The 25804-nt window shown below is 38.3% G+C and overlaps 7 protein-coding genes across 8 annotated transcripts; 3 read left to right on the forward strand and 4 right to left on the reverse strand.

Annotated features, from left to right (window-relative positions):
• Positions 1-225: 225 nt before the first annotated feature.
• LOC108113741 (tubulin polyglutamylase TTLL5) lies at positions 226-10753 on the reverse strand. Its single transcript, XM_017224430.2, has 5 exons — positions 10673-10753; positions 3311-3356; positions 2445-3239; positions 2173-2386; positions 226-2115 (listed from the first exon to the last, which is right to left on the reverse strand). The coding sequence occupies exons 2-5, from the start codon at positions 3346-3348 to the stop codon at positions 400-402; spliced, it is 2763 nt and encodes a 920-aa protein (XP_017079919.2). The 5' UTR covers positions 3349-3356; positions 10673-10753; the 3' UTR covers positions 226-399.
• Positions 4463-10777, reverse strand: LOC108113740. The gene is made up of 2 exons (XM_017224429.2): positions 10673-10777; positions 4463-8877 (listed from the first exon to the last, which is right to left on the reverse strand). Exon 2 carries the CDS (start codon positions 8739-8741, stop codon positions 4854-4856), a length of 3888 nt encoding a protein of 1295 aa, XP_017079918.2. The 5' UTR covers positions 8742-8877; positions 10673-10777; the 3' UTR covers positions 4463-4853.
• Positions 10778-11574: 797 nt separating this feature from the next.
• Positions 11575-13899, forward strand: LOC108113763 (translation initiation factor IF-2). The gene is made up of 3 exons (XM_017224459.1): positions 11575-11637; positions 11788-12265; positions 12853-13899. The coding sequence occupies exons 2-3, from the start codon at positions 11800-11802 to the stop codon at positions 13626-13628; spliced, it is 1242 nt and encodes a 413-aa protein (XP_017079948.1). The 5' UTR covers positions 11575-11637; positions 11788-11799; the 3' UTR covers positions 13629-13899.
• Positions 13900-13921: 22 nt separating this feature from the next.
• On the reverse strand, positions 13922-15329 carry LOC108113761 (molybdopterin synthase catalytic subunit). Its single transcript, XM_017224457.2, has 5 exons — positions 15201-15329; positions 14833-15139; positions 14452-14727; positions 14128-14396; positions 13922-14070 (listed from the first exon to the last, which is right to left on the reverse strand). Exons 1-5 carry the CDS (start codon positions 15327-15329, stop codon positions 13945-13947), a joined length of 1107 nt encoding a protein of 368 aa, XP_017079946.1. The 3' UTR covers positions 13922-13944.
• Positions 15330-15339: 10 nt separating this feature from the next.
• Positions 15340-15626, reverse strand: LOC108113764 (molybdopterin synthase sulfur carrier subunit). The gene has a single exon (XM_017224460.2). It carries the CDS (start codon positions 15610-15612, stop codon positions 15340-15342), a length of 273 nt encoding a protein of 90 aa, XP_017079949.1. The 5' UTR covers positions 15613-15626.
• A 269-nt stretch (positions 15627-15895) lies between these two features.
• Positions 15896-19396, forward strand: LOC108113788 (nuclear export mediator factor NEMF homolog). Its single transcript, XM_017224496.2, has 5 exons — positions 15896-16131; positions 16193-16922; positions 16979-17862; positions 17918-19039; positions 19105-19396. The coding sequence occupies exons 1-5, from the start codon at positions 16076-16078 to the stop codon at positions 19301-19303; spliced, it is 2991 nt and encodes a 996-aa protein (XP_017079985.1). The 5' UTR covers positions 15896-16075; the 3' UTR covers positions 19304-19396.
• A 181-nt stretch (positions 19397-19577) lies between these two features.
• On the forward strand, positions 19578-25223 carry LOC108113798. Of its 2 annotated transcripts, none has more exons than XM_017224505.2 (12): positions 19578-20053; positions 20577-20738; positions 20897-21258; positions 21324-22135; positions 22271-22437; positions 22497-22843; positions 22900-23061; positions 23124-23312; positions 23375-23504; positions 23575-23673; positions 23730-23880; positions 23938-25223. In XM_017224505.2, exons 3-12 carry the CDS (start codon positions 20900-20902, stop codon positions 24066-24068), a joined length of 2547 nt encoding a protein of 848 aa, XP_017079994.1. In that variant the 5' UTR covers positions 19578-20053; positions 20577-20738; positions 20897-20899; the 3' UTR covers positions 24069-25223. The 2 variants fall into 2 exon arrangements, with proteins under 2 accessions (XP_017079994.1, XP_017079995.1); XM_017224506.2 differs by having other exon boundaries at positions 19578-19878.
• Positions 25224-25804: the final 581 nt, after the last annotated feature.

A 25804-nucleotide genomic window follows, 5' to 3' on the forward strand; every position in this document is an offset into this window, starting at 1 on the left:
TAATATTAACTTCATAAAATAACCCACCTTAAAGACAAACTACCATTATTTTATAGTTTTGTGCATTTCACATATATTTTCGAAGTATCGATTTCATATATATCTTTGGCGTAGAAAGTATATTATATTTTTAAAGCTATGAGTTTGTGTAGGCAGAAAAATTTGACCTTTTTTTTTATTAATATATATAAAAGCTATTTCGTTTTTAATAAAGCGTTTCAAAAATTACATTTAAGTAATCGTTGTTTATCGATAAATATTTATTTTTGTTGGTTTTAAGCCTCTGCCTTAATGCGAAAATTTGAATACAAAAATAATTAGACTTACTACAATAGGATGACTGGACAAAAGCTTGACAAATTAGCTATTTAGTTTTAAATCTCCCAGCGATTTCGGGCTTCATAGAAATATCTTCTCCTTATCGTAGCTCTTAAAATAACCATCGTACTTGCTGAGCTCCCTGGCCATACCGGAGGAAGTCACCATGGATGGGAGGGCTCTGAGAAAGCCATGCAAACCAGATGGAATCGGGGGTGTAGGTGGCACTGACAGTCCACATCGGTTGTACAGGAAGGGCATGATCCCGGTAACATTGGTGTGAAGTGTCAGCACTGCCTCCAAATCGGACTCCTGGGCGTGCATTAAGAACTGATTGTAGGCACTGGATGGTATCATACCAAAGTGATCGAAAGAGTCCACATAGGCCTCAGTGTCCCGTTTGTAGTTCTCCAGAAAGTCGCCCAGCAGCTTCGCCACCATTGCCGATCGGGCTTTGCTAGCCACCTTAATGGTTTGCATATTTCGGAACAACACAGGTGGTTTCACCGATCCACCGAATTTGTTTAAAAACTTGAGTATTATTTTCTCGTGATTGTCTTTCGGATCTTCTGTTAAGCGCCGTAGAACCGATTCCAAGTATATACTGAAAGTTTGACGCGCTTGAAACGGCGTCAATTCGGAACCATTGGAAATTTTCTTAAGCATCACCTTCCGCAACCTTCTGCCCTCCACTTCGCACTTCTCAACCGCAGGCTTCTTGACAAATGGAATTTCCGAATCGGTCTCTAAGGCTCTTTCATATTGCCAAATACGATCAGCTTCCGAATTATCATCCAGCTTTTGCCGGCCATCCTTGCAGTATAAATTTTGGTGAAGCATCTGGTTGTAGTTGTGTTGCAAAATCGGCGTTTGGAATGTTTGACTTTGCACAGTCGGCGTTGAAATTGGAATGCCATTAGCAGAATCAAGGAAATTACCATATCGCTGCATCGAGTCATCAGTGGGAAAGATTCGTACGAATCCGCCACGACGAGAATACTGTAGGCGGGCATTGCGTAAAATGCGCTGCTCTTCCCCGGTTAAATTAAGATTAATGGGAGCACCTTTTTTCTTCGATTTCTTTGTCTTTTGTGAGACACTGGAATAGGTGGCCAGCCTTTGGCAGCTTGAACTGCGGAATCGCGACCATTTCTGGTCATAATGAGATCTCATTTCTGGACTATACGCTGGTATACCCACGCACGTCAACAGGTCTGCCATTAGGCATGACTTGACTTTTGTGTCCAACGGACTATCTACACCCATTGACGGCGATAGATTGACTTCCAGTAGCCAGGGCTTTAGTGCATTGTCTATTAATATATCAAATCCATACAGCTCAAAGCAGTTGTTTCCATTGGGAACAAACATTCTGCACGCCGAAATAATGGATTGAGCACAGGCTAGTACTGCCTTAATAATTAAATCTTCTATATTTAGCATTAGCTGCCTTGTATCACAACTCTGGAGTTTCAGGTGCCTTAAAAGAGCGGACAAGGTCCACTTATGGCCAACATCCTCATCCTGAGCATCGGAGCTCCTTATGTAATCAGAATGGTATTTGTTAATGCTGTAATTGCAGAGGTGCATGCACGGGTTCCACAGGTTATCTGCATGCCTGTCGTACTTGACTGTGGCCAACCGCACGATGCCCTCTTCGAATAGGTAAATAATCAGTGGATCAAAGGATGTCACTAGGACATATACCCTTAAATCACATTTGTGACCATCAATGCATAGGGGATCCACTATGTACTTTGATACTACCGCCTGCTCATCTTGAGGTATTTGATCGGGCTAAAAAGGATACACAAAATTAATAATTCGTTATCGTAGAATATTATTTATCATTACCGAATTCACTATGAATATGCCCCTTCCTCGACTGGATGCCGCTGGCTTGACTATCCATGGTCCGCGATGCTTGTTATGGGCCACTACTAAGTCTCGGGATTCTATTGGCAGAACAAATGTTTGTGGCACAATATCGAAGTGTTTCATACCCCGAAGATGTTGCATGCGTTCAATGTTCTTATATAACCTATCCTTTCGGGTCATCTCGTAAGATCTTTAATAAATAAAATCTAATTATTATATGCACTTAAATATAAAATTATTTAAATTACCTTGGAAAATGATTGACCCTTTGATAGGGCGCCAAATTTCTAACAATATCTAATTTCATATGAACACCAGTCCAGAGTAAATTAAAGTTATTATTTTCACCCTGGATTTCTGTAAGGCCATGGACATTGAACAGCTTTCGCAGCAACTTGGTTTCCGTTTGATGGAATTTATAGGTAATTTTGAGTTTAAAGGCAGGCATGTGGATACCACATTCATCATCGTCCTCGCTCGTCACCTCCGGATCCTCTTCACTTACTTCAGTACATGAAATTGATTTGGCAGGTGCTGTTGATTCGTAACCACTTTCCTTTGATATATCTGCAGCTAATTTAATATTAATGGCATTTTGACTGGTCTTAAGTACGCGCAATTTGCTTTCACTACTATGTGCAGGCTCTTCGCCTTCACTTGAAATGGACGTATCACTCGAGGAATATCGGTTAACTATCTTATTAAAAGGATTAGAAAAAGTTAATTTATCCGATTTATCACATTGTTGCGGGTTTTTCAATAAATAAATCTTTTGCTGCGTTGAACCGCTTACAGCTTCCTTATTACTTGGTTCCGAAGTTGAAGAAGTTGATTCCTTTTGCTCCACTTCTTTTTGGCATTCAACGGATTGCTCCTCCTCGTTATCCTTTGCTTCCGATAACGCTTGTGCAGAGGACTTCTCAGACAAGGTCTTACGGATTTTCGGATTAAGAATATTCGTCCTGAAAACCAAAACTGCCTCGCGTGAACCCAGCTTTCCACTCGTAATCCAATCATCATTTTTTTGATATTCAAAATTGATTCTACAAAACAAATTGTAAAATAATTAAGAAAATTAAGGACATTGAAATAATTTTTAAAACTTAAGACTTACGAAGAGTTCGTGAGAGGTTCACACAAAGAAGAAGGCATAACGATTCCTGAAATGGTAGAATTTATAAAAATAAGTAACTACTAAAGTAATTATTATTTTTTAAGGATCAGCTAATAAAGTTTTGATTAAACTGTATTTAAACTATCAAATTTGTTTCAATAAAACAAATTATAAAACAAAAACATTCTGGATAGAAGGTCAGACAGACAAACGCATTAGCATTAGGAAAAAATCTTCAGAAATTTATTAAAAATTTCTTTGATCATTCCTATTTGCAAGATTTCGATATTAATCCTTCGGCGCAATAAGGGGAGTATTAAGGAAGTCCTTCCGAATCAGCATGACAAAGTCCCTCATGATAATTTTTGAGTCATCATAAATCGTTGTTATTATTGTTTTTTGTTTAAATAAACATAACAAAAGTGCTAGGGCAAACTAATATTATAATTTTCTCAGCACGGGGATGGATAACAAAAATTTTAAAAAGAAACATTATAAATGAATTCTTTGGAATGGTTTATAAATTGATTACTCATTTTCACGGTAAATTTCACGATTTTCAGTAAGAAAGTAAACATAATTGTGTGTCAAGTGTTTCATGTTTTTCTGTTTTAGGGTTAAGTATATGTTTTACTATTTTCATGTTTTAAAATAAATTTTCTAGTTCGTACCTTTTTCTACAATGTAGACCAACCCATCGCAAGGGTTTTCGGCGCATTCAATGAAGATTGATCTAAAAGTACATATTAAGTATCGAAAGAGTTTCACAGTCAGTCAAAAGACTTGGAAGGTTTTCCAGCTATTCGCAATTTTCCAGCGTCGAGTGTGTGAAGTTATTGGTATTAAAAAAGTAATAAAAGGAGTAGCTCCAAAGAGGCTTAGTCATCAGTCCTAATTTTCATCTAATAACTCCATGTAGGGTTGGATATAGCCTTAGAAACGGTTCTCTCCAGTCAAAGTTCTCCCAACGATAGACCAAGAACTTAATAAAGCGTAGGCTTCATGGTCCATGGTATGCCGGTATATCATACCTCCTGGATATGCTGACTAATAGAATAAAGGTGATCCGTGCGCTGTGTGTTAGCTTACAGTTCTACTTTTAGAATAGAATTATTCACCACTCCGATTATACTATTAAACAAAGGACAATCCTTTATATTGCAATGGCACAAACAAAAGTGTGTTTTATTTTTACAAAAAAACTATTTTAAGTACAATACAATATAGTAAATGTAATTAAAAATCATACAGGTTTCTGGATTACTTATAATTATCGTTTATAAAAAAATATACAATGAAATTGTTATTAAAGGAAAACATATTTTAAGCGTATATGGCTTTAATTTTTTTTTCCTTTTTTGTTTACTATAATTAAGAATCAGTTTTTCCATTGTAAAATCGGTTTATTTACATTAATTTGTTCAAATGTCGTACATATTTTCGATGAATGTAGCTAATTTGACAATGATGTGATTACATTAATAAGGATTTCATGTAAGATTCGTTTAAAAGTCTAATTCATTGCATTATTTACTAACAAATATTAAAAATTAGTGTTCCTCCTGGCGGTAATGTTCTTGTAAGTTGGGTTCAAGTTGGTGTTAAAGTTGAAAAGTGATGACGAAGTTAGGTCGTTTAGCAGAACGCTGCTTGGATTGATCGCCGGTTGGTTGTTGCCAAATTGATTGGTGCCGGTTTGATAACCGCCTGATCCGCCGGTTCCGCCATATCCACGTTCAGTCGAATACGCGTTCGAGGTTAAGGTATTAGCCGTGTTAGTGTTTGGTTGGTTGTAGCGAGCCACACTTCCGGAGTAACTTTGATCAGTATACATACTGGTCGCATTGTAAGAGTTGTTTGCAAAGTTTGCATTTCTATTCGATTGTTGTGTCAACAAGTTGCCATTGTTATTTGAGTTCGAGATCAAATTAGTGGTAGAGCTGGGGCCAGAATTAAAAGATGTGGCAGAGGGCATTTCCTGCCTTTTCTTCTGCTCAATCATGGTATATACTTGAAGTATTTTCTGAAGTTCTTCCTTGTTAATAGATGTCTTGCCTTGGGATACCAAAGAAGAAGCCAGCTTAGCTGCAAGGACAGTTTTATCATATGGGGGTTCAGGGTTACACAGATTTTTGTTACCCATCTGAAGTTCTGGCTGCTCAGGACGCTGAGCGGTATCTTTAAGATTCTTCATTTTACTGGCCTCTTGAAGTAAAAGTTCTGTGTCATTAATCGCTCTTTTCAAAGCCCTTTCCTTAGCAGGATCATATATTTCGGTAATCAAGAGACCGGTAAACTTTTCTTTAACAGTCTCTAACAGAGCACAGTTTTCATCACTCAAAATTAGTGTTTGGACTGATTCTGGGGAAATTTTCTGAGCTTGCAAGGCTTTTACTAACATGTCGGTAATAAAAGGACCCAGGCTTCCAAGGTAATCCTCCAAAGCAGTTAGCAGACGAAGGACATGAATCACATTCGGCGGGGCCTCAGTCAGTGGTTCTGGATCTACAGACATTTTCTCTGGGCCATTATTATTTTTAAGTTTGTTAATACCAGGACCATCAGCAGTTCCAGGCAAATTAACGTGATACTTTTCATTGGCCAAATGACTATTAGTCATTGGAAGGCACAGCCTTTCGCGGCATTTTATCTTGATATTTTCAATATCTTGCTTGTACAATTCTTCGATACGGGCATTAAAGAAATGAATCCATTCGTTCTGGAAGTTATAAGAACGATGATTGATGCCAGCCTGTATAAGCTCATCCTTGCGACGCTTCCAGAACATTTGCCACTCTGCCTGATAGCTCGGATGCTGTTCGGGGTCAGATCTGTATGCGTCGAAGGACACGTTTAGCTCACGTACCTTCAGATCAACCATGTGGCGGTATGCCTGCCAAATATCCCCATCACGCAATGGAGATACTGACCTGCGTTCTACATCCCAATGCCTTTTGTGTGTAGATCTTTTCCTCTGATCCGGTGACTTCGATCTTGAACGGTGTCGCTTCAGGTTTCGGGACCTCTGGTTATCTCCAGAATTGTGTCTATTGCCCCTGAGGAAGTTATCAACCATTCTCTTATGGGTTTCATCATCAATCATCTGAGATGTATTTTTTTGAGGCTCATTTCGGTAGCCCATATAATTATTACCGTGAGGTGCATATGGTAGACCATATGGAGGATTTGAACTTGGAATTGGATTCGAACTCGGAATTGGATTCGGATTATCCACGGTCATCGAGGAGTGACTGCCGTTTCTAGCTTTATTGATCAACTCATTAATTTCTTTTGAGTCAACGACATGAGTGAACGAAGGTCCAACCTTTTCGGATGAATGCTTCCTATTGAACACCAAAGTGTACAAATCCTCGCGATCTTTTTTATAGAGATGTTCGTAGCACAAATGAGGTGATTTTCGACCATGATGGGTTTCAATGGCAGTTGCAAGCTTATCGAATACGGGCATCATTATTTTGCATACCTCGCTCTCGGGCACTTCGGACACATACTGACGGAAATGACGCATCGCAGTCGGAAAATGCTTGTCAAAATACTTAAGACGATGGTTATAACCCAGCAAATGGTTGTGCATAGACTGTTCACCAGTACCGATGTCGCATAAGCAACATTGATATCTGGCGTACTTATCGTGCAAGCTCCTTACTATTTTCAAAACGTATTCAACTCCAACGAGACCCATTACATGACTCTGACTTCTTGACTCGAATGTGCCACTAGCGGATTTAACGGGAGAATGATCCCTCGGAGGCAAAGTGTACATTTTTTTAGGAGGAGGAGTCGGCTTTTCGGCTCCACTTGAGGTGTTTGAATTGCTTGCTTGAACTGGTATTGAGAGTAAAGGAGTTTTTGGTAGTTTGGCAATCTCATTCGGTTGTTCATCAATAATTATAACATCGGGTTCCGACTCGGGTTCTTTATTGGTGCTGATAAGCGAGGCAAGCGGAACACAAGAGATTTTCGCCAGCGGATTCTTCACTATATCTGGATTAGTGCTCTTGTTTCGAGTCAAGTCCACAGTATCGACCTTTGCATTCTGCGCAGATTTGTCTGGCTGTGTCTGTGGCTGTGGCTGTGTCTGTGGCTTTTCTTGAGACTGTGATTGCGGTTTAGTTGGTGCTTTTGCTTGTGATGGTGATTTTGTTTGATTCTGACCGCTTGCTGGTGTCTGTGAATTTTGTGCAGGTTTAATTGTGGGTTTGGACTGAGAGTTAGCATTGTTTTCAGTTTTTTCAGCATCAGTTCCTTCTGTACTCTTCGAAGTGTTAGAAGGAGCTGGTGTGCTTGGTGCCGCAGTCTGTGATCCCTTTTTGATACCAGAGATAGTTGCGCTGGCCACGTTTGCAACTGGTTTTTTAAATTGATTATTGGCCAAGTTCAGTAGAGGCTTTTTCGGTACATTCGAACCAATAATTGGAATATTCTTTTGAACGGGAGCAGTATTTCCCCCGGGTTTGTTCTGAGTGAGTGTAGTAGTACCTGTATTATTCTTTTGCATTGCTGGACTTTTTACTGGGATATTCTTTTGAGTGGTTTGATTATTTCCCTGAATATTCTTCTGATTGGTCTGATTATTATTTTCTTGCATATTTTTCTGATTGTTTTCTGAAATTGTCTTTTGATTCATTTGATTATTATTTCCCTGATTGCTCTTTTGAACAGGGTCACTGCTTGCTGGAATATTTTTATTGTTATTTCGTTGAATACTTTTTTGAACAGGCTGACTATTTGTTGGAATAATTTTTTGAGGGGTTTGATTATTTCCTGAAATACTCCTTTGATTGCTTTGATTAGTACCCTGTACGCCCCTTGGAATGGATGAATTATTTCCTGGAACATTCTTCTGATTGGGTGTATTTACTCCCGTTTTGGGACTAAAATTTTTTTGTGAGTTCACGCCAACGGCTGGACTTTTCTTTTGAATAGGGCTAGATTTTACAGCCGAATTTTCACCTGCTTGTTTGGCCGTATTATTAGAAATATTATTTTTGTTTGCAGCATTTTGGTTGAAAGCAGCGGCATTTTTTGTAACAGGGGATTGGCTGTTCCTAGCAATATTTGAATTTGTGTTGGATCCCATTTTAGTAGTATCAGAGTTCTTAAAGCTTTTTTGTGAAGGACCACCTGTGGGTTTTAATCTTATTTGCAATTGTGGTGAAGCCATCATTGCTACGCCATGTTTTTTACCACTAAGGTGGCTAAACAAATTCTTGTCGCCGTACTGAACAACATGGCAAATATTGCAGTGATACTTCCAAAGGGGATCGGTTGGGGTTATCAACATTTCCCACCTATTTGATGGATTGAGACGAAACTCAGATTGTAACACCTTTTCCAATGATATTGTTGACAACAACTCGAGAAATGTTTTCCCATCTATGGGTGCGTTTTGCATGTTTTTGGTATTCATCTTGTGTTTGTAATACCTTTAAACATCAATTATAGGTTCATGTGGCTCGCCGGAAAGTAACTTGTTATTTCGGTTTGATTATGGGTTATCAACCGAGAGGAATTTGATTTTGTTTTTGATTTGAGATATTGAGATGCTATAAAATTGAAGGAAAAAATGATTTTATATCAAATTTTTAATTTATTTATAACCAAATATTACTCTTAAAATACTAAGTCAGTCTTTCTATTAATCTAATAACCGTTATTAATTACTACATTTCTTAAGCTTATTAGCTATATATAAATAGCTATATTTGCCAAAAATATCGTTTACAGGTATCAATATGTTATGGAAATTAAAGACGAACATTTTAATAGCCACAACAATTTCATCACAGTATCATCTTGGCAATTGTATAATATTGTATCAATTTAGCAATATAATTCCAGAACCACATGCACTAAAATCATAAGCTAGCAATACAGCTTTAAATCTGAACTATTGGAAAACAACAAGGTCCACTCCGTAATGTGGATATAAAAAGCAGTCGACTTAATTGAAGCATTGTATACATATATATATAGTCACTGGGCGGGATGTGGGGGTAATTGCTGGAATTACGTAAACAAAGTGGAAGTGCAAAGGAAATACTCACGCTTTCTAAAATGTTCTTAATGTTAGAATATTCCTTAAAGAAACCCTTAAGGTTTTAAGTAGAATATATCTAGCTTACTGGCAGAGTAGTTTCTACGAAATAAATTGGTTGAAAGAGGAATTATGGCCGGAAGTGGCCAATTTTTGTGAATATTGATATTTTTGATTATTATGCTTGGCACAACGCGTCCACTTTGATAACAATTAAAAATTGTCAATAGCTTTTAGTGATAGATAGTTACAGTGGAATTCGCAAACTCACACTGATAACTGAGATTGGGAATATATTTTAATAGGCTCTTGGTTATTCCGAAATTAACGTAGTTAAGACCACATTTCCAGATTTCGTAAAATATTATACGAAAAACTGTAACTTTTTGTATGTTAATTCCAAGATCATTTAATTATCTTTAAGACGTCAGTAGATTTTTTGCAGATATTCTTATAGGTTTTATCTGAACTACCATTAGTCCCTAAAAAGTGTTTTCACAGAATACAGAACATCGTAGGAGACAAAATGCAAGCAGTTACAATCGCATCGCAAATAATTTTAAACAACTTGTGTTTATCTGCATTTTTTGCTGACCAGACGGATTTGTACTCACATATTTTTATTATGTGCATACATTGTCACTCTTCTGATTGGAAAATTCAAGATCAGGTTAACATTTTGACTACATATGAGTATAAAATGTTGTGTATCACTTGATTCGCTCCTTTGGATATCCTGCATTAGAGGAACAGACCCGTTAAGGGTGTAAAAACAACAGTTTGAGCCAAAATTGTCTGTGAGCAGGGGTATAACCACCCCCAAATAAACTCGGATAGAAATCAAGAGCCGACATATGCATAAAAGGAATGGGAGTCCCATTGCATGACCCGAATATTTTAATGTATTCGATTTCCAAGCGACAAAAATCCAAAAAAGGCTTAAAAAATGACATCACATTTTCTATTGCCAGTTTTTTTTTTAAAGCAATCTGCTACCTTTCGTTGGTCATATATTTTGGGGGTTAAATATTTATAATGCCGAAAAAAGCAATAGAAGCTCTGCAGTTGAAGAGGTCAAGGTAAAATTCATACAGAGAATCGTAAAACACCGAGCTGCACGAATAAAAAAATGCATATATAGCAGGCGAACAGGGTATTGATTTTTTTGTTTATGCATGTCCCGTCTTTACACGAGGAAATGGGGAAACCAACTCAAACACACGAACTTAGCCTAAACTTATGGATAACTTACGGGTATCAGTATACAGATACGAATTGATTGTATTATCATTTTTTGGACTCACCGGCAAAACGCAAACGCGGCCCTGTTACACTTGCTTTTATTTGGGGCCCGTGGGTTGTGGATGGGAAATTTTTCAGGGTGATCGAGTTCCCTCTCCTCTCTTCCTTCTTTGCTACCAATTTTCCAATTCAGTGGGCTGGTCGCGTTTCACGCGGTTCGGCACGCAAAAGCCACAATTCACGATGGACTCTCTTACGATTACAAGGATAATTTGCGTTTACTTGAATTTATAACTTGCATCAGGCCGAAGAGGACAGAGAATTTCGATGGCAACGCATCAAAGAAACAAATGTCACATTTGTCTCTACGGGCCCAAAAGTTATTCTAGGTTTGGTGATGGGCCGACTGCTAGAGGTGGCAGAACCCCATTGGGGATATCAATACGTCACTATGTTTAAAACTTGTTTATGAATCGATAATTGTTTCGACGTTTATAGTTTTTTTCTTCTTCCATCGTTTCACATTTTCAGATATAAAATAACTAAGAGGTATCCAGAAAACAGTTTTAGTATTGAAAAACCGTTACTAAAAATACAAATAATATTGAATGATTTTATTTATGCGATATAATTAAAATATATGTATAAAACAAACATCGATAATCACACAACCGATATAAATATTAGTGAGGCTGTATTTTATTTTAGGTTTAGAATGTATCGCTATTTAGTGTACGTATGTAAACTGTAAATATATATTAATCTTCTTATTAATATTACATCTTTGTATGCACTGTTACAATGTTTTCCCATTTTATTTTAACGTTCTTGTTGTCTGCCCTTCTTATATGATATAACAAAAACTACTTATTTGTAATATTTAATTAAATACTTAAATACTTGAAACACCATTTTGGTATCTACTACATTGACAGTAATCGATAGTCGAGGAAAACAATTGAAAAGGAACCATCGGTGCATCCGCGCAAACATCGGTGTTTCTACCTTCACTTTCGTTTCCGGCGAGGTGCGTAATTTGCTCCGCGTTTTCGCAATTTTAACTGATTATCACCGACTGAGCACTCGGCCGGCCATGTGCCAATAAGTTGACTGCAAAGCAAGTTGTTGCCACCGAAACCAAAGTAATCCCAAAATCTGGTTCACTTGTAATTCGTAGACATTTTACATCATGGACAATTCTGGAAATAACCGCTACGAGCTGTTGTTCATGGACGACGATGATTCTTCCGCGCCTGCCCAACCACAGATTCCCGCCGTAATCGCGCCGACCAAGAAACCGGAACCGGCAAAAGCCCCGAAGAGCAAGCAGGAAAAGGAAAATAAGCCGGTTGTGACGGCCCGTAAGGCCAACAATCCTGCGGCGAAGAACTCAAGTCCTGTGAAAGGAGGCAAAGTAACGGCTGGCGGAGATGTGAGCCGTCAAAGGAACGCAACCACAAATGGAGTCGGTAACCAGGGCAGGACCTACAACAACAACCAGCGCTACGGAAACAAGGAATCAACCGGAGAATTCGGAAACGAGCTGCCGCAGCGTCAGTTCAACAATCGTGATAACAGGGGTCCACCACGCGCCCGTACCGGCGAGAAATTTGGAAAGCGCGAGTTCGATCGCCAATCTGGATCCGATAAAACCGGTAATTCTACCAAGATTATTTTCTTTGTTCTCGTTACTATTTAGTATTTAAGTCGGCTAAAGAGAAGAAAACTTTCGATTATCTTAGAAGAAAATGGTAACCTGCAATGGCGGCATGCTGAAAAATAAATAGAGAAAAAAAAACCCTTGGCAACAAGATTACATATCGCTTACTACAACGCAAGTCTCTCACGTGTTTTTAAGTATTTTGTAAATATGCATGTTTACGAATTCTTTTCGGATTAGTAATACGAAAAACAATCCGAAACGTGTTTGTAAATATTTACAAATTCTCTATTTGTAATTTTATGGTCTAAAATTAAGTCAGAACGCTGTTAAGCATATTCAGTACACATTTTTTTATTATCTCCGTTTCACATTGAGTTTTGTAAACACATGTTTATTGCGAAACAACGCAATTTGCTCAGAGTGTTGGGAATTTTAATAATTTCCAATTATTTGATATTAAGTGTCAAATTTTCTTATCCGATTACAAGGAAATGTATCCTTTAAGTTTTTTTTGTAATCCTTTTTTTCTTATTTTAATTTACAAAATTCATTCATTAATCCTGAATTCACTTATTACAGGCGTCAAGTCAATTGACAAGCGCGAAGGCGGCGGTGCCCATAACTGGGGATCCCCGAAGCAGGACATTGAAGACTTAAAGACTGGAGAGTCGTCACCGCAGGCGGAAAAAGAGGACTCGGCCAATGAACAGTCGGCTGATCCCGCGATCCCCGCTGAGGAGGATGAATCCAAACAGATGACCCTAGATGAGTGGAAGGCTCTTAGGGATCAACGTGCCAAGCCCAACTACAACTTGCGTAAGGCTGGTGAAGGTGCTGCTGACAACGCCGAGTGGAAGAAAATGGTGGTCTTGAGCAAGAAAAAGGAGAGCAACAGCGAGGACGAATTGGAGTACGATCCTTCGCTGTATCCTCAGCGAGTGGGCCGCCTTCAGCGCATCGTAGACATCCAGTTCAACTTCAATGATGGACGCAAGGGTGGTTTCCGCAAGGGACCTCGCCCAGGAGCTGGTCCTCGTGGCGAAGGATTCCGTGAGGGTGGCTACCGCAATGACGGACCGCGTGGAGAAGGTGGATATCGCAACGATGGACCTCGCGGAGAGGGTAACCGCAATGAAGGACCTCGTGGGGAAGGCTATCGCAACGAGGGGCCTCGTGCCGAAGGCTTCCGCAACGACGCTCCTCGCGGTGAGGGATTCCGTGGCCCGCGTTTTAATAACGGAGCCAGCAATGGATATGAAAATAGACAGGAAAACAACAGATTCGGGGAGAAACGCCGCTCCGCCCAGAAGCCCTTGAAGGTAGACGATGAAGCTCAATTTCCTACTCTGTGCTAGGAGCTGAGAACAACAATAAGGTTTAACAATTTCACGTATTACATAATTAGTAAGCTGCTCCTTTGGTTAACGAATAACCATTAGATTTTCGGGCGTAATCTATGAAGCTTGACGACCGATTAACAAACAGAAACAAATCAGCCACGCTTATCCATATTCCTTAGTTGTAAACAAAAATTTTTGATTTTTTCACTCTCATCATTTACGCATTTAAAATAACTATTACAAATAGTTGGAATGTTGAAATAAATTTACTTCATTTATAAACCAAGGAATAACAATAATAGCTCTCATTTCATTTGAAAATATTGATTTATTATTCGTTGATTTCGCTACCATCCTTGATCTTTTGAATGAACATGCTTAGTTCGTGTGCAGAATATGATTTCTTTCTTATTTTTTTCGGCGGAGGGGGTTCCATAAAAGACGGCTGGAGGTTCGTCTGGAAATACATTAATTATTTATAGAACTGAAAAATGAGAATATGTTAGGAACCTACAAAATGTCTATACTCTGGCGAAATCGACTCGAGGTGCAGCATTCTATTTTCCACCTTTTTAATTCTACTAAAAATGTTTTCCTCATTATCAGTACTTAAACCCATGTATGATTCAATTGCCTGTAGACGTGAATTGGGCAGCGATTTTCTCATTTCTTTGGATGGGTCAGTTTGGCCGTCACGCGATCCCATTAGTTTATTCAGTTCAAGTTCGTAGTTGGGTCGCAACTCCATTTGCTGGGGTCCAGAGCGATTGTTTACCCGGCGAACTGTGATAAGTTGTTTGTTGAATAAAGTGGCTATTATTATAATTAGTTTACCCACCTTTTAAATGACAATTTGACTGCTCCTGCTTTATAATTGTGCTCTGCGTTCGAGCGCAGGAATCGCTCAAGTCATTGTCTGAGTCAACAAAAGACGATTTGAAGTCAATTACATTTTGTGAGTTGATTTCTTCTCGTTTTCTGTTGACAAAACATTCTAAACGCTTGGCTAACTCGGAGTCATTAACTCTAATTTGCACTAGAGTTTGTGGGACGTCATGTGACTCCTCAACTTTGCAGGGACAAGCTGCATAGTTAAAGGCACTAAGAGACTTCTCTGCAATGTACATGCACAGAATAGTAATTGCTCGTTTGTTAATTATATTTACAAGTGTACAAATAAAAAGAATACATTTCAAGGTGGTTAATCATAAGTTCTTACTGGGCCTGAAGGACTCTTTGTTTTCCTTCCATTCGCTGTTGTGATCACCGTCGTATATTTCCTTTTTCCAGATGGGGACCCGAGTTTTAAGCTGGTCTATTGCAAAAGATACTGATTCTAAGGCCTCTGATCGATGTGGCGACGTGGCGGCTATAACTACACTGGCCTCGCAGACGGGCACAGTTCCTAATCGGTGATATATAACTATGTGCTTCAGCTCAGACCATTTTGATCTAAGATCGGAGCAGATTTTTTTCATTTCCTTGAGGGCCATGTTATCATAGGCCTCGTATGCCAATGACACTACCTGGAAGGTCACAAAGTACAAATGAATCAATGACACTAATTGATTGAGATAGCAAACGCACCTTTTTTCCCTGAAAATTATCGCGCGTGGTGCCCACGAAAACCGACGAAGCTCCGCAGCCTTCGTCAGCTAGTAATTGATGGATATGGGCGATGTCAATGGGATCATTAACCAATTTAACGTGATCCATGGCGGATTAATTAGCCTCCACTTAGGGGAGGAATGACGGCCAGTTCGTCTCCCTCTTTAAACAGAATCTTGTCACTCAGGTTCTCAATGTATGATTCGTTGTGGGCCAAAATCAAGTTATCCCGAATAGATGTCAGTCCAAATCTGGACACTAGTTGATCTAGTAAATCAGAGGCAGTAACTTCGGTCGGTACATCCACTTTAGAACGAGGAGTATTTGCTAATTCACGGGATTTAGCAAAGAACAGCACGTGTACGTTGACAACAGGTCCATCCGCACTCATATTTACAAATGAAGATTGGAGATGTCAGTCCGGTTGCACATTTCGATTAGCCATTCGATATTTTAATTGAAACGGAATGAATGGAACATATGGAACATACGGATAAAAAACAGCTGATTAAAATTATATACATATTCAAATCAAAATAAAGTCTACATTTAAAATAAAGTTTAGAATAATCAAATAGTAATTAAAATATATTCGTTGAGACCTATATTGAAATTGTCCAATCATCGTGTCAAAAATAATCGAAATATATTAATCGAGCTCCATCCATCACTATTTACACCGATATTTAATTTCGCCAGGGAATAAAATTGTTTTTATTCCAATTCGTTTTAGGTTTCTTACCTATCTAGCATAGATAGCGAACTTGTGAATATTTAATGATAAGTTAGATCGTTAAATATATTCAATTTCTATTGTTTTACGTGTTGACATCGTCAACTTTCGATTTGGAACCATGAAGACACGTTTCAATACTTTTGATATAATCTGCGGAGTGGCCGAGCTGCAAAAGTATGTAACCGTTCTTATAATCCAGACTTGGGATAATAGCAAAGTAATATTTCTCTTTCAGGTTGGTCGGGTGGCGAGTGAATCAGATCTATGACGTTGATAACAAAACTTATCTCTTCCGGATGCAGGGGACCGGTGCGGTTGAGAAAGTAACTCTGCTGTTAGAATCCGGTACTCGATTCCATACCACCCGGTTCGAATGGCCAAAGAATATGGCCCCGTCTGGATTCAGCATGAAGCTAAGGAAGCACTTGAAGAACAAGCGTCTGGAGAAGGTCCAGCAATTGGGTACCGATCGTATTGTGGACTTCCAGTTTGGTACCGGCGATGCCGCCTACCATGTTATTTTGGAGCTCTACGATCGCGGTAACGTGATTCTAACCGACTACGAGTTGACCACGTTGTATATTCTGCGTCCGCATACGGAGGGCGAGAATCTGCGTTTCGCCATGCGCGAAAAATATCCAGTGGAAAGAGCTAAACAGGCAACGGAGGCCTTGCAGCCGGAAGCTTTAGAGAAATTGTTAGAAAATGCCAAGAACGGAGACTATTTGCGTCAGATTCTAACTCCTAACTTGGACTGCGGTCCGGCCGTTATAGAGCATATTCTCGTATCACACGGCTTGGATAATCACGTAATAAAAAAGGAAGGAGGGGAAGAAACTCCGGAGGCAGATGAAAAACAAGAGAAAGGTGGCAAGAAACAACGAAAAAAGCAGCAGGGTGCTAAACTGAACCAAAAGCCATTTGATATGGTTAATGACCTGCCAATTCTTAAAGATGCTGTAAAGGTGAGTACCTCCTTATAAAAGCATTTTCAACGTAAACTGTTTCTTTAATCTTTCAGTGCGCTCAAGATCTTATAACCGAGGGAAACAGTGGAAAAACCAAAGGATACATAATTCAGGTGAAAGAAGAGAAGCCAGTCGAGAATGGAAAAGTAGAATTTTTCTTCAGAAACATTGAATTCCATCCCTACCTTTTTGCCCAATTCAAAGACTTTGAGAAAGCAACTTTCGAAACCTTTATGGAAGCTGTCGATGAATTTTACTCGACACAAGAATCGCAGAAGATTGACATGAAAACGCTCCATCAAGAGCGTGAGGCTTTGAAAAAGCTGTCCAACGTTAAAAATGACCACGCCAAGCGTCTAGAGGAGTTGACAAAGGTTCAGGACGTAGACAGGAAGAAGGCAGAGCTTATAACGTCCAATCAAAGTCTAGTGGATAATGCCATTCGTGCAGTTCAGTCGGCTATTGCTAGTCAATTATCTTGGCCAGATATCCATGAGCTGGTGAAGGAGGCACAGGCAAATGGCGATGCGGTTGCCAGTTGTATAAAGCAGCTAAAGCTAGAAACAAATCACATATCCCTTATGCTGAGTGATCCTTATGATAATTATGACGAAGATGAAGAAAATACTAAAACTCCGGAGGTGACCGTTGTGGATGTCGACTTAGCGCTCTCTGCTTGGGCCAATGCCCGCCGTTATTACGACATGAAACGTTCGGCTGCTCAAAAGGAAAAGAAAACGGTGGATGCTTCTCAGAAAGCTCTTAAGTCTGCAGAGCGCAAAACCCAACAAACTCTCAAGGAAGTAAGAACCATTTCAAACATAGTAAAGGCTAGGAAAGTCTTTTGGTTTGAAAAGTTTTACTGGTTTATAAGCTCTGAGAATTATTTGGTTATTGGAGGAAGAGATGCGCAACAGAACGAGCTTATAGTTAAAAGGTACGTGAAATAAAAATAATGTATAGTTTTGCCTTTTTAAATAGTTTTATTTTAGATACATGCGTCCAAAGGACATTTACGTGCATGCTGAGATTCAAGGTGCTTCGAGTGTTATTATTCAAAATCCCACAGGCGAAGAAATACCTCCAAAAACGTTGCTGGAGGCGGGATCTATGGCTATATCATACAGTGTGGCTTGGGATGCTAAGGTAGTAACAAACTCGTATTGGGTGACAAGCGATCAAGTCAGTAAAACCGCACCCACGGGAGAGTACTTGGCAACTGGTAGTTTTATGATCAGAGGAAAGAAGAACTTCCTACCGTCCTGCCACCTTACCATGGGCCTGAGTTTACTTTTCAAGTTGGAGGACAGTTTTATAGAACGTCATTTGGGCGAGCGTAAGGTTAGAAGCTTGGATGATGATGCTATAGATCAAAATGTTAAAGAACCCGAAGTTGAGCATGACCTTTTGTCCGATAGTGAAGATACTGAATCCACTCCCAATGCAAATGTATCAGAACAGAGTTCCAATACCGAAATTAATTCTTTTCCCAATACGGAAGTAAAAATTGAACACGATACGGGTCGCATAACAGTTCGATCCGACTCCTTAAACCCAGAGAACGAGCCAACTGATGACAATGAAGAGGTTATCGAAAAAACTTCTAGCAAGCCCGCAGATGAGGAAACGACCATTATTCTGGCTGCTCCGAGTCGCAAAAAGCAAGTTAGTGCTAAAAAGACTAAAGAAGACAAAGCTCGAGCAAGGCAGGAAGCCGCCAAACAGGATATTGCTCCTGTAAATACGGAGCCCAAGAATCCATCCCAGGTTAAGAGGGGTCAGAAGGGAAAATTGAAGAAAATTAAACAAAAATACAAGGACCAAGATGACGAGGAGCGGGAAATTCGAATGATGATTCTCAAGTCTTCTGGCAAGGAGAAACCACAGCCAAGTACTGAGAAAGAAGTGGAGAAGACTGAGACCACTAAAAAATATGTGAAACCAGAAAAAAGTGCAGATCCTAAAAACCCAGTGGACTTGGATGATGCCGATGAAGTGCCTGTCGGTGGGGATGTGGACATTCTCAACAGTTTAACTGGACAGCCGCACGAAGGAGATGAGCTGCTCTTCGCGATTCCAGTGGTGGCTCCATATCAGGCTTTACAGAATTACAAGTAAGTTCTAGTAATATTATTTAGCATAGATTATATTTTAAACTAAAATTAAACTTAATTTTCAGATTCAAAGTGAAGCTCACACCAGGAACTGGTAAAAGAGGAAAGGCTGCCAAATTAGCTCTCAATATCTTTGCAAAGGAAAAAGGCTGCAATACTCGCGAGAAGGATTTACTGAAAAGTATAAAGGAGGAATCGCTGGCTAGAAATATTCCAGGAAAGGTTAAGCTGTCGGCCCCGCAACTTCAAAAGTTTCACAAATAAATAAATAAATCAAAATGTATACAAAATTTTGAGCCATAATTATAAGAAGTGTTTAAAATGCTTTTAAAAGAAATGCAAGTTTATTAAATAAAAGAGAATGTATACAGATTGGCTTGGTTCCTTATCAAAAGGCCGTAGATATTGATTTTACTAAAGGTTGAAACTGCCTTTTTATCGATAGTCTTGTTGCTGGGCAAATTTTAAGCAGGATTTCGTGGGGCGCATGCGCCTCATATGGAGCCCGAGTTTGCATGTGTTTGTTTACTTCGGTTGGCTGTGTTCAAAAGTGGTGTTGTATAAGTAGATATTTTGGTGCTAAGTCGCCTGTTTTGGCATTTTGTGTACTAAAAAGTTCGGGAACTTCTCGTCATCGTTCGATATACATGGAATCGCTTGAGTAAAAAAATCTACATTCGCCAGGCCAATAATGAAAATGAAAAAATAAACTAATCCCAAAGCAAACAAGCTCGAAGCTTGCAAATCACGCAGCTCCCCGCTTCAAAAGACAATACAGCGGAAAATGTATCTTTCGGACGAAATCCGTGTAACACATTTTTTCAAAGCCATCCATCTATGTGCGTTCTAAGATCTCTCAGATATGTAGATACATTTAACAAGTTACGGAGTGCTTCGCGAGCGAAAGAAACCATTTGAAAGGAATAAAATTAAATTGGAAAGGCGAGATGGTTCGGTGAAAAACTATGGCCTTCAAAGTCCCACCCAGTTAGAAGGATATGTGCGTGTGTGTCTGTAAGTGTGTGTGTGTATATGCATACATATGAAGGCATGTATTGATTAAGAACGAGGCACTTTTTTTTTCTCTCTTAGCCATGTGAAACTGAATTAACATATAGTGTTTACGTGCCTCCAATTATAAAATTAAAGTTATGCCCGTGCTGACATACTTCCTTGCACTAGAATTAGCATGACGTACATAGATTTACATATATCCGTACCTACAGATGTTCGTGTCGGTATGTACGGACATGTGTGTATACAGCATACCCTCTATTGCACCTGCTCGAAAAATCAAATATCAGGCCTAAGGAACAGTTTGTTATTTTAAATGATTTTTTAGAAGATACAAACCAAGAAAAAAGCGAACATTTAGAAGTTTGTTTTCTTATTTATAAATATTTTTATCAACCACTAGCTCTGTGTTCTAAATATATTATTAAACTAGTTTAATACTTCTAATGTACTCGTAAACAGTAGACTAATAGTTTCCGTTTTGGTTATAATAAAACCTAAATTAACTATTTTTACATTCCAGAAATGCAAATCGAAAGTTAAAACATTGTTAATGATGGAGTTTTGTGAAATTTTCACAACTGCCAGATAAAATGAGGGCCATCCTGATTGCTCAAGCGAACCCCGAAAAGGCGTCGACAGCTATTAATCATATTTGTTAGCAGCAGATCTATTTATAATAACGGTAAATAAACTCAAATATTTAAAAGTTTAAAACTAATATTTGTTTAAGGACTCTTTCAAATTTGTCCTTTCAAAACGTCCGAGAAGAACAATTAATTTTCAAGCATATTTATTTACACAACTTAACTTTCTTTACTTTTTCTTACTTTGTATTCAAAGAATATGGAGCCAAATCATTATTACTGCCGGAGCGCCATGCAGCAGAACTCCTCGACTTCCATACCACAACATTCGTCGAACAAGCTCAACTATGGGATGAATGCTGGCCAGGATTATGTGACATGTAGCTCCGGCCAAGCTCAATCGGGTTACAACTCTAAAGATCTCGTGCCACGCACTGGGAACAATAAGTCGCTCGGAGGCAATGGCAATATGGGAAGTCCATATGGAGGATCTGTCTGCAGCAACAGTGGCCAATGCAGCAAGAATACTGCCAATGCTGGGAACTATATCAACATAATGACTGTTCCATTGGGAACTTTGCAGTATAATCGAAAAAAGCTATCTACTCAAGACTACGAGTGAGTGCAATTATCACTTTAATTTAAAAATTATATATAATTAGTTTTACAAATGTATCTTTCAGATCGCATTTATATTACAATACCACGGATGTCAAGTGTCGCGATGATTACTATATAGCCAATAATGCCACAGCAGCACTACCGCAGCACCAAGCTCATCAACCGCAACAGCAGCACCTGCACCAGCAGCAGCATCAACACCAACAACAACAGCAACAGCAACAGCAACATCAGCAGCATCAGCAACACCAACAACATCAGCAACACCAACAACATCAGCAACACCAACAACATCAGCAACATCAACAACATCTGCACCAACAGCAGCAGCAGCAACAACAGGCCAACTTTCTCCACATTCAGCAATCGCTCCAACATAACCACCAACTAAACCACCCAGAACCAATCCATCAGCTACCCCAATTACAGAGCTCGGTGGCCGATCCACCAGATGCCTTTGACAACTGTGCGATCTTCCCCAACGCCGGAGGCAATGGCAACGGAAGTGGACGCGTGGCAGCCACTCAAACCCATCAGAATAGCTCCAGTGTGGTCACGTGTGACCAGCAGGTTCCCGTATCGTTGGGCTCTGTGAATATGCCCGTTCCCCCGATCATGTATACCGTACACCGAGTGGTCACCACTGCCCAAATCCAAACGGCGGTGGGCAGTACCTTTGCCTCCTCGGCCAGTGTTTCCAGTGTGGTGAGCACGGGTCAGAATGAGGGCGACTGCCTGTCGCCGGCTCAGGTCTCCTCAGCCATGGCCGCTTCCGGGAATGCCCCTTGCCTTGGTGGACTCTCCGACATGGGCGCCAACATGATGAACAACGCAAGTGCACTTTGTCCCCTTTCCGACCTGAGAAGCCCATCCGGTAAGAGCTAGCTTGATCATTCCTAACCTAGTTTCTATCAATCTGAAAATTTGATTGTTGTTATAAAAGTTTGAATTGATTTGAATTGAATTTTTCGAAATATTCTTAATTTCAAAACATTTTTCAATCTTTTAGGAGTGCTCACCAATTCCTCATTCATGCCACAACACCACAAGTGTAACAATGGCAACGATACCCAATCCAATCCCGCAATCCAAAAACGTATAATGGCCACAAGCTCAACTTCGAATTTCTCAAATGCTGGCAAAGCAGCTTCCAATCTAACCCGTGCTCTCCAAAATGTAAAATACTAACACATCCTTTAAGATTTAAACATATTTAAGATATCCCTCAATTTTAGGTAATCCCCACATGCGTATATCTTATGTCTCGGGTGGCGGTTCACATGGAGATCGAGGGCACAGCCCAGTGTCCGTCTCAAGTGATGTTGGCAGCTGCCTTGGGGTGCGAAGAGCTTGGCATATCCAATAAATTGCTGGCCCAGAGTGTTTTCGGATTATGGATGACAAGCGCTTTACTGGAGATGCAGCTAAAGGCCCATCACTGCCCCTATATAGTGAGAGTAGCGTGGCCGAACTTGCTCCAGAAGTTCAGCAATAGCAGTCCCAGTGATCGAAAGTTCGACGAACCGATGATAGTTTTGAAACGAAACGTTTTCTTCTCTAAGCGGGATGAAGAGAAAATAAAGTAATTTTTGGAAATACTTTTAAAATATAATTTATAAAAAACTAAATTACTTTCAGGGATCATCGAATCTTAGAGCTCCTTTATGAAGAGGCCAGAAATAATGTGCTGACTGGTAGATATATTATGGAGCCAGTACATTCCCTCATGCTGGGTGGCATTCAAGCCCGCATCGAATTGGGTCCTTATAATTCCCACACCCATACAATAGGATTCTTTCGGTAAGTCATTTATCTCATATATATAACAAGTTAAGTATTAACTTTAAATTTATAATTTTCAGGGAAAACCAAGCTAGGTTTTTGCCTCCACACGTTGCCAAGAGCTCCACTTGGTTGTGGCTACCAATAAGTCAGAAGAACTCAGCGGAGGTTAAGCTTTTGGAACAGTTCAAGAGAGTTCCCCAGACAGCTACCACCCGAAAGTTGATGAGAAAGTACCTGGAATTTTGCTGGGCCTTACCATTCTATGGGTATTTATTTCTAAATTTAGGTTGATGTTTTATAAAAATTAATTAAAAATATATTCTTACAGAGCCGCTTATTTCCATGGTCAAATAGAGCAGCCTGTTCGAGGAATTATGGCATTGGTGAACCAGAAGGACATGGAAGTTTTAGTAGCAGTTAATGAAAGGGGAGTTTTTGTAATAGATCCATATGAATGTGTAAGTTTTAAATAGGTTTCTTAAATTTCTAAAACACCTTGTTCTAATGAATAACTAATTTTTCCCAAAGACTCTCCTCCTGGGACTGCGTTATGAGGATTTGTCTTGGGATTACGCAAAGCCAAGTGCCAGTGATGATCCCGAATGCCTCACTTGTATATTCTTGCAGGTATTTGGGATTTTTCCTGTTATATAAACAAGTGTATATAAATATTTATCTTACAGTTCGATGCTGTTGAGAATGGAATACAAGTATCGAAGCTGATGCAAATATTTTCCAAGCAAGCTGCCATGATAGACGCACTTATATCACATTTTACGGATCAAATAAGGAACAAAAAGCAAGAGGGCAATACCCAAGAACCTTTTCATGATGGTTAGTTGTTAGGTAACTTAGTTTATTAACAATTTTTATTAATACTATTTATTTCAGAGCCAAATCCTATTCAAAATAATGGAAATGGAGTCTTATGCAATAAGCTATCGCGATTAACGTTGGCCACCTTCGATGAGGAGGGCGGTCGTTGCATTGGGCAAATGGGATCATTATCTATAAGCTATTAACATTTGTTACTAACGATAAAATAAATTTAAGTTAAGGGGTGTTAAATAAAAGTTCACGCATATATTCACGATTGTTGATAAATTCCCATAAATATACTCACAGATCAGATTTTAGCAAAACGGAATCAACATATTCACAGTCATCTTACCTTAAGTCTTTTACTACGATTAATGTTTGTTTTATAATTTTATTGAAGTGCAATACTCGAATTTCCATGACAAGTACAATAAGTTAAAGGATTACCAATAATTAGTGATTAATTTTAAAATACAATTCGATGACAAGCCAAGATTCCATTTTAATCTGCACCCAACCAATATTTATTTTTTGCTCAATAAAATTGTTTTTGTTTTTAATACAAGATCACTCATAAATATTCAAATTAAATTGTTTACAGTTAAAGCAATTAATAATTAACAAATAATGCCCCCGAATAGTTATCTCATTTTATTTACCTGTAAGGTAAGGCATGTAGTATATAATAAGATATATACATTTATGGGTATGTGCATTTGACGTATGCGTTCAGAATTAGTTTAATAAGCCTTCGACTGAAACAAATTATGTATATAATAACAATAAAAGAGGTGTATGTACAAAATGTAAGGGCTGACTGCCAACATAGGTTATGTATATATATTTAAATTTGTATGTATGTATAAATTGAGACTTAAAATAAATACCGTTTCCTCATATTTATACAGCAAGTAATTATCAAATTACACAAATTTTATTTTCGTCTTTTAACTGCACTAAATTTTATGTTTTTCTTTAAATATTTATTTAGTGTATCGCAAAGACATTCCAAAAGCGGTATTTATTATTTAATAATGATTCCCTTTTAATCCGCTTCCAAATCTTTACTAAAATTTAATTTCTTTGGTAGTTTTCTTTATTTTTTATAAATTTTATTTGAAAGTACATTTTTGTGACAAATAAAAATGAAATAAAAATTGTTTAATAATAATAAATAATGATATAGTTATAATATACAGCGACACGAAAATTAATCAATACATGTAGGTGTAATCTAATAAATTATAGTTAATAGAAAATTTATTTAAATATGTGTAAATCAAACATAAATACTAAACGCTACTTACTTTCTAAAATGTGTCTTTTAATAACACAATAAAAAAAGTATTAAAAAGTAATTAAAAAGTTGTCTTCTTTATTCTCGGAATAAATCATTTTTAAAAACAAGATTCCTCTTTGATATAACATAGGGTGGTAAGTAGGGTAAACTTTCTGGATATATCAATGTATTTATATTAATTTGTATTTAATAATTAATATTTTTATCAATATTATTATTATTTTACTATTTACTATTTATTTATTACTATTCATTAATTATTATTATTATATTTATTAATTATTTTGAAAGGTGTACGAAGATGAACAAAATATATTTTCTTACCACTCATCTTTGTACGTTCTGATCGCCAAAAAGTAGGCAATACAATTATGCTTCATAGTTTGGCATAAACATATTTACAGTATTTTAGTTTTTTGGAGCTTGAACAAGATTATATATGTTTAGTTAACAATAACGAAAAACAATTTTCTTAAATAAAAAAATTACCAATATTTTTATCACTAGATATGGTGTTTCGCTTTTCTATCATTAACTGGTGAAGGATTTTTTACTTCAAAAACAGCTTTTCTTAAAAATCTAAAAAATATTCATTTATAAGCTTAGATACATTTTGGTATATTTATCTAGGGAAAAGCT

Source organism: Drosophila eugracilis, unplaced genomic scaffold (genome assembly GCF_018153835.1).
Source record: "Drosophila eugracilis isolate 14026-0451.02 unplaced genomic scaffold, ASM1815383v1 contig_367, whole genome shotgun sequence".
NCBI classification, from domain to species: Eukaryota; Metazoa; Arthropoda; class Insecta; order Diptera; family Drosophilidae; genus Drosophila; species Drosophila eugracilis.

Bases quoted from the DNA above. Each gene is read 5' to 3' on its own strand.
- LOC108113798 (XM_017224505.2), top strand. From the start codon at position 20,900: ATGGAGCCAAATCATTATTACTGCCGGAGCGCCATGCAGCAGAACTCC. The intron at 22,844-22,899 runs GTAATTTTTGGA...AATTACTTTCAG, and splicing joins CGGGATGAAGAGAAAATAAA to GGATCATCGAATCTTAGAGC. The intron at 23,313-23,374 runs GTATTTATTTCT...ATATTCTTACAG, and splicing joins TGGGCCTTACCATTCTATGG to AGCCGCTTATTTCCATGGTC.
- LOC108113761 (XM_017224457.2), bottom strand. From the start codon at position 15,329: ATGGATCACGTTAAATTGGTTAATGATCCCATTGACATCGCCCATATC. The intron at 15,140-15,200 runs GTGCGTTTGCTA...GTGACCTTCCAG, and splicing joins ATAATTTTCAGGGAAAAAAG to GTAGTGTCATTGGCATACGA. The intron at 14,397-14,451 runs GTGGGTAAACTA...AACTTATCACAG, and splicing joins GTCAAATTGTCATTTAAAAG to TTCGCCGGGTAAACAATCGC.
- LOC108113764 (XM_017224460.2), bottom strand. From the start codon at position 15,612: ATGAGTGCGGATGGACCTGTTGTCAACGTACACGTGCTGTTCTTTGCT.
- LOC108113740 (XM_017224429.2), bottom strand. From the start codon at position 8,741: ATGAATACCAAAAACATGCAAAACGCACCCATAGATGGGAAAACATTT.
- LOC108113788 (XM_017224496.2), top strand. From the start codon at position 16,076: ATGAAGACACGTTTCAATACTTTTGATATAATCTGCGGAGTGGCCGAG. The intron at 16,132-16,192 runs GTATGTAACCGT...TTTCTCTTTCAG, and splicing joins GGAGTGGCCGAGCTGCAAAA to GTTGGTCGGGTGGCGAGTGA. The intron at 16,923-16,978 runs GTGAGTACCTCC...TTAATCTTTCAG, and splicing joins TTCTTAAAGATGCTGTAAAG to TGCGCTCAAGATCTTATAAC.
- LOC108113763 (XM_017224459.1), top strand. From the start codon at position 11,800: ATGGACAATTCTGGAAATAACCGCTACGAGCTGTTGTTCATGGACGAC. The intron at 12,266-12,852 runs GTAATTCTACCA...CACTTATTACAG, and splicing joins ATCTGGATCCGATAAAACCG to GCGTCAAGTCAATTGACAAG.
- LOC108113741 (XM_017224430.2), bottom strand. From the start codon at position 3,348: ATGCCTTCTTCTTTGTGTGAACCTCTCACGAACTCTTC. The intron at 2,387-2,444 runs GTAATTTAAATA...TATTTATTAAAG, and splicing joins AGGGTCAATCATTTTCCAAG to ATCTTACGAGATGACCCGAA. The intron at 2,116-2,172 runs GTAATGATAAAT...TATCCTTTTTAG, and splicing joins GCATATTCATAGTGAATTCG to CCCGATCAAATACCTCAAGA.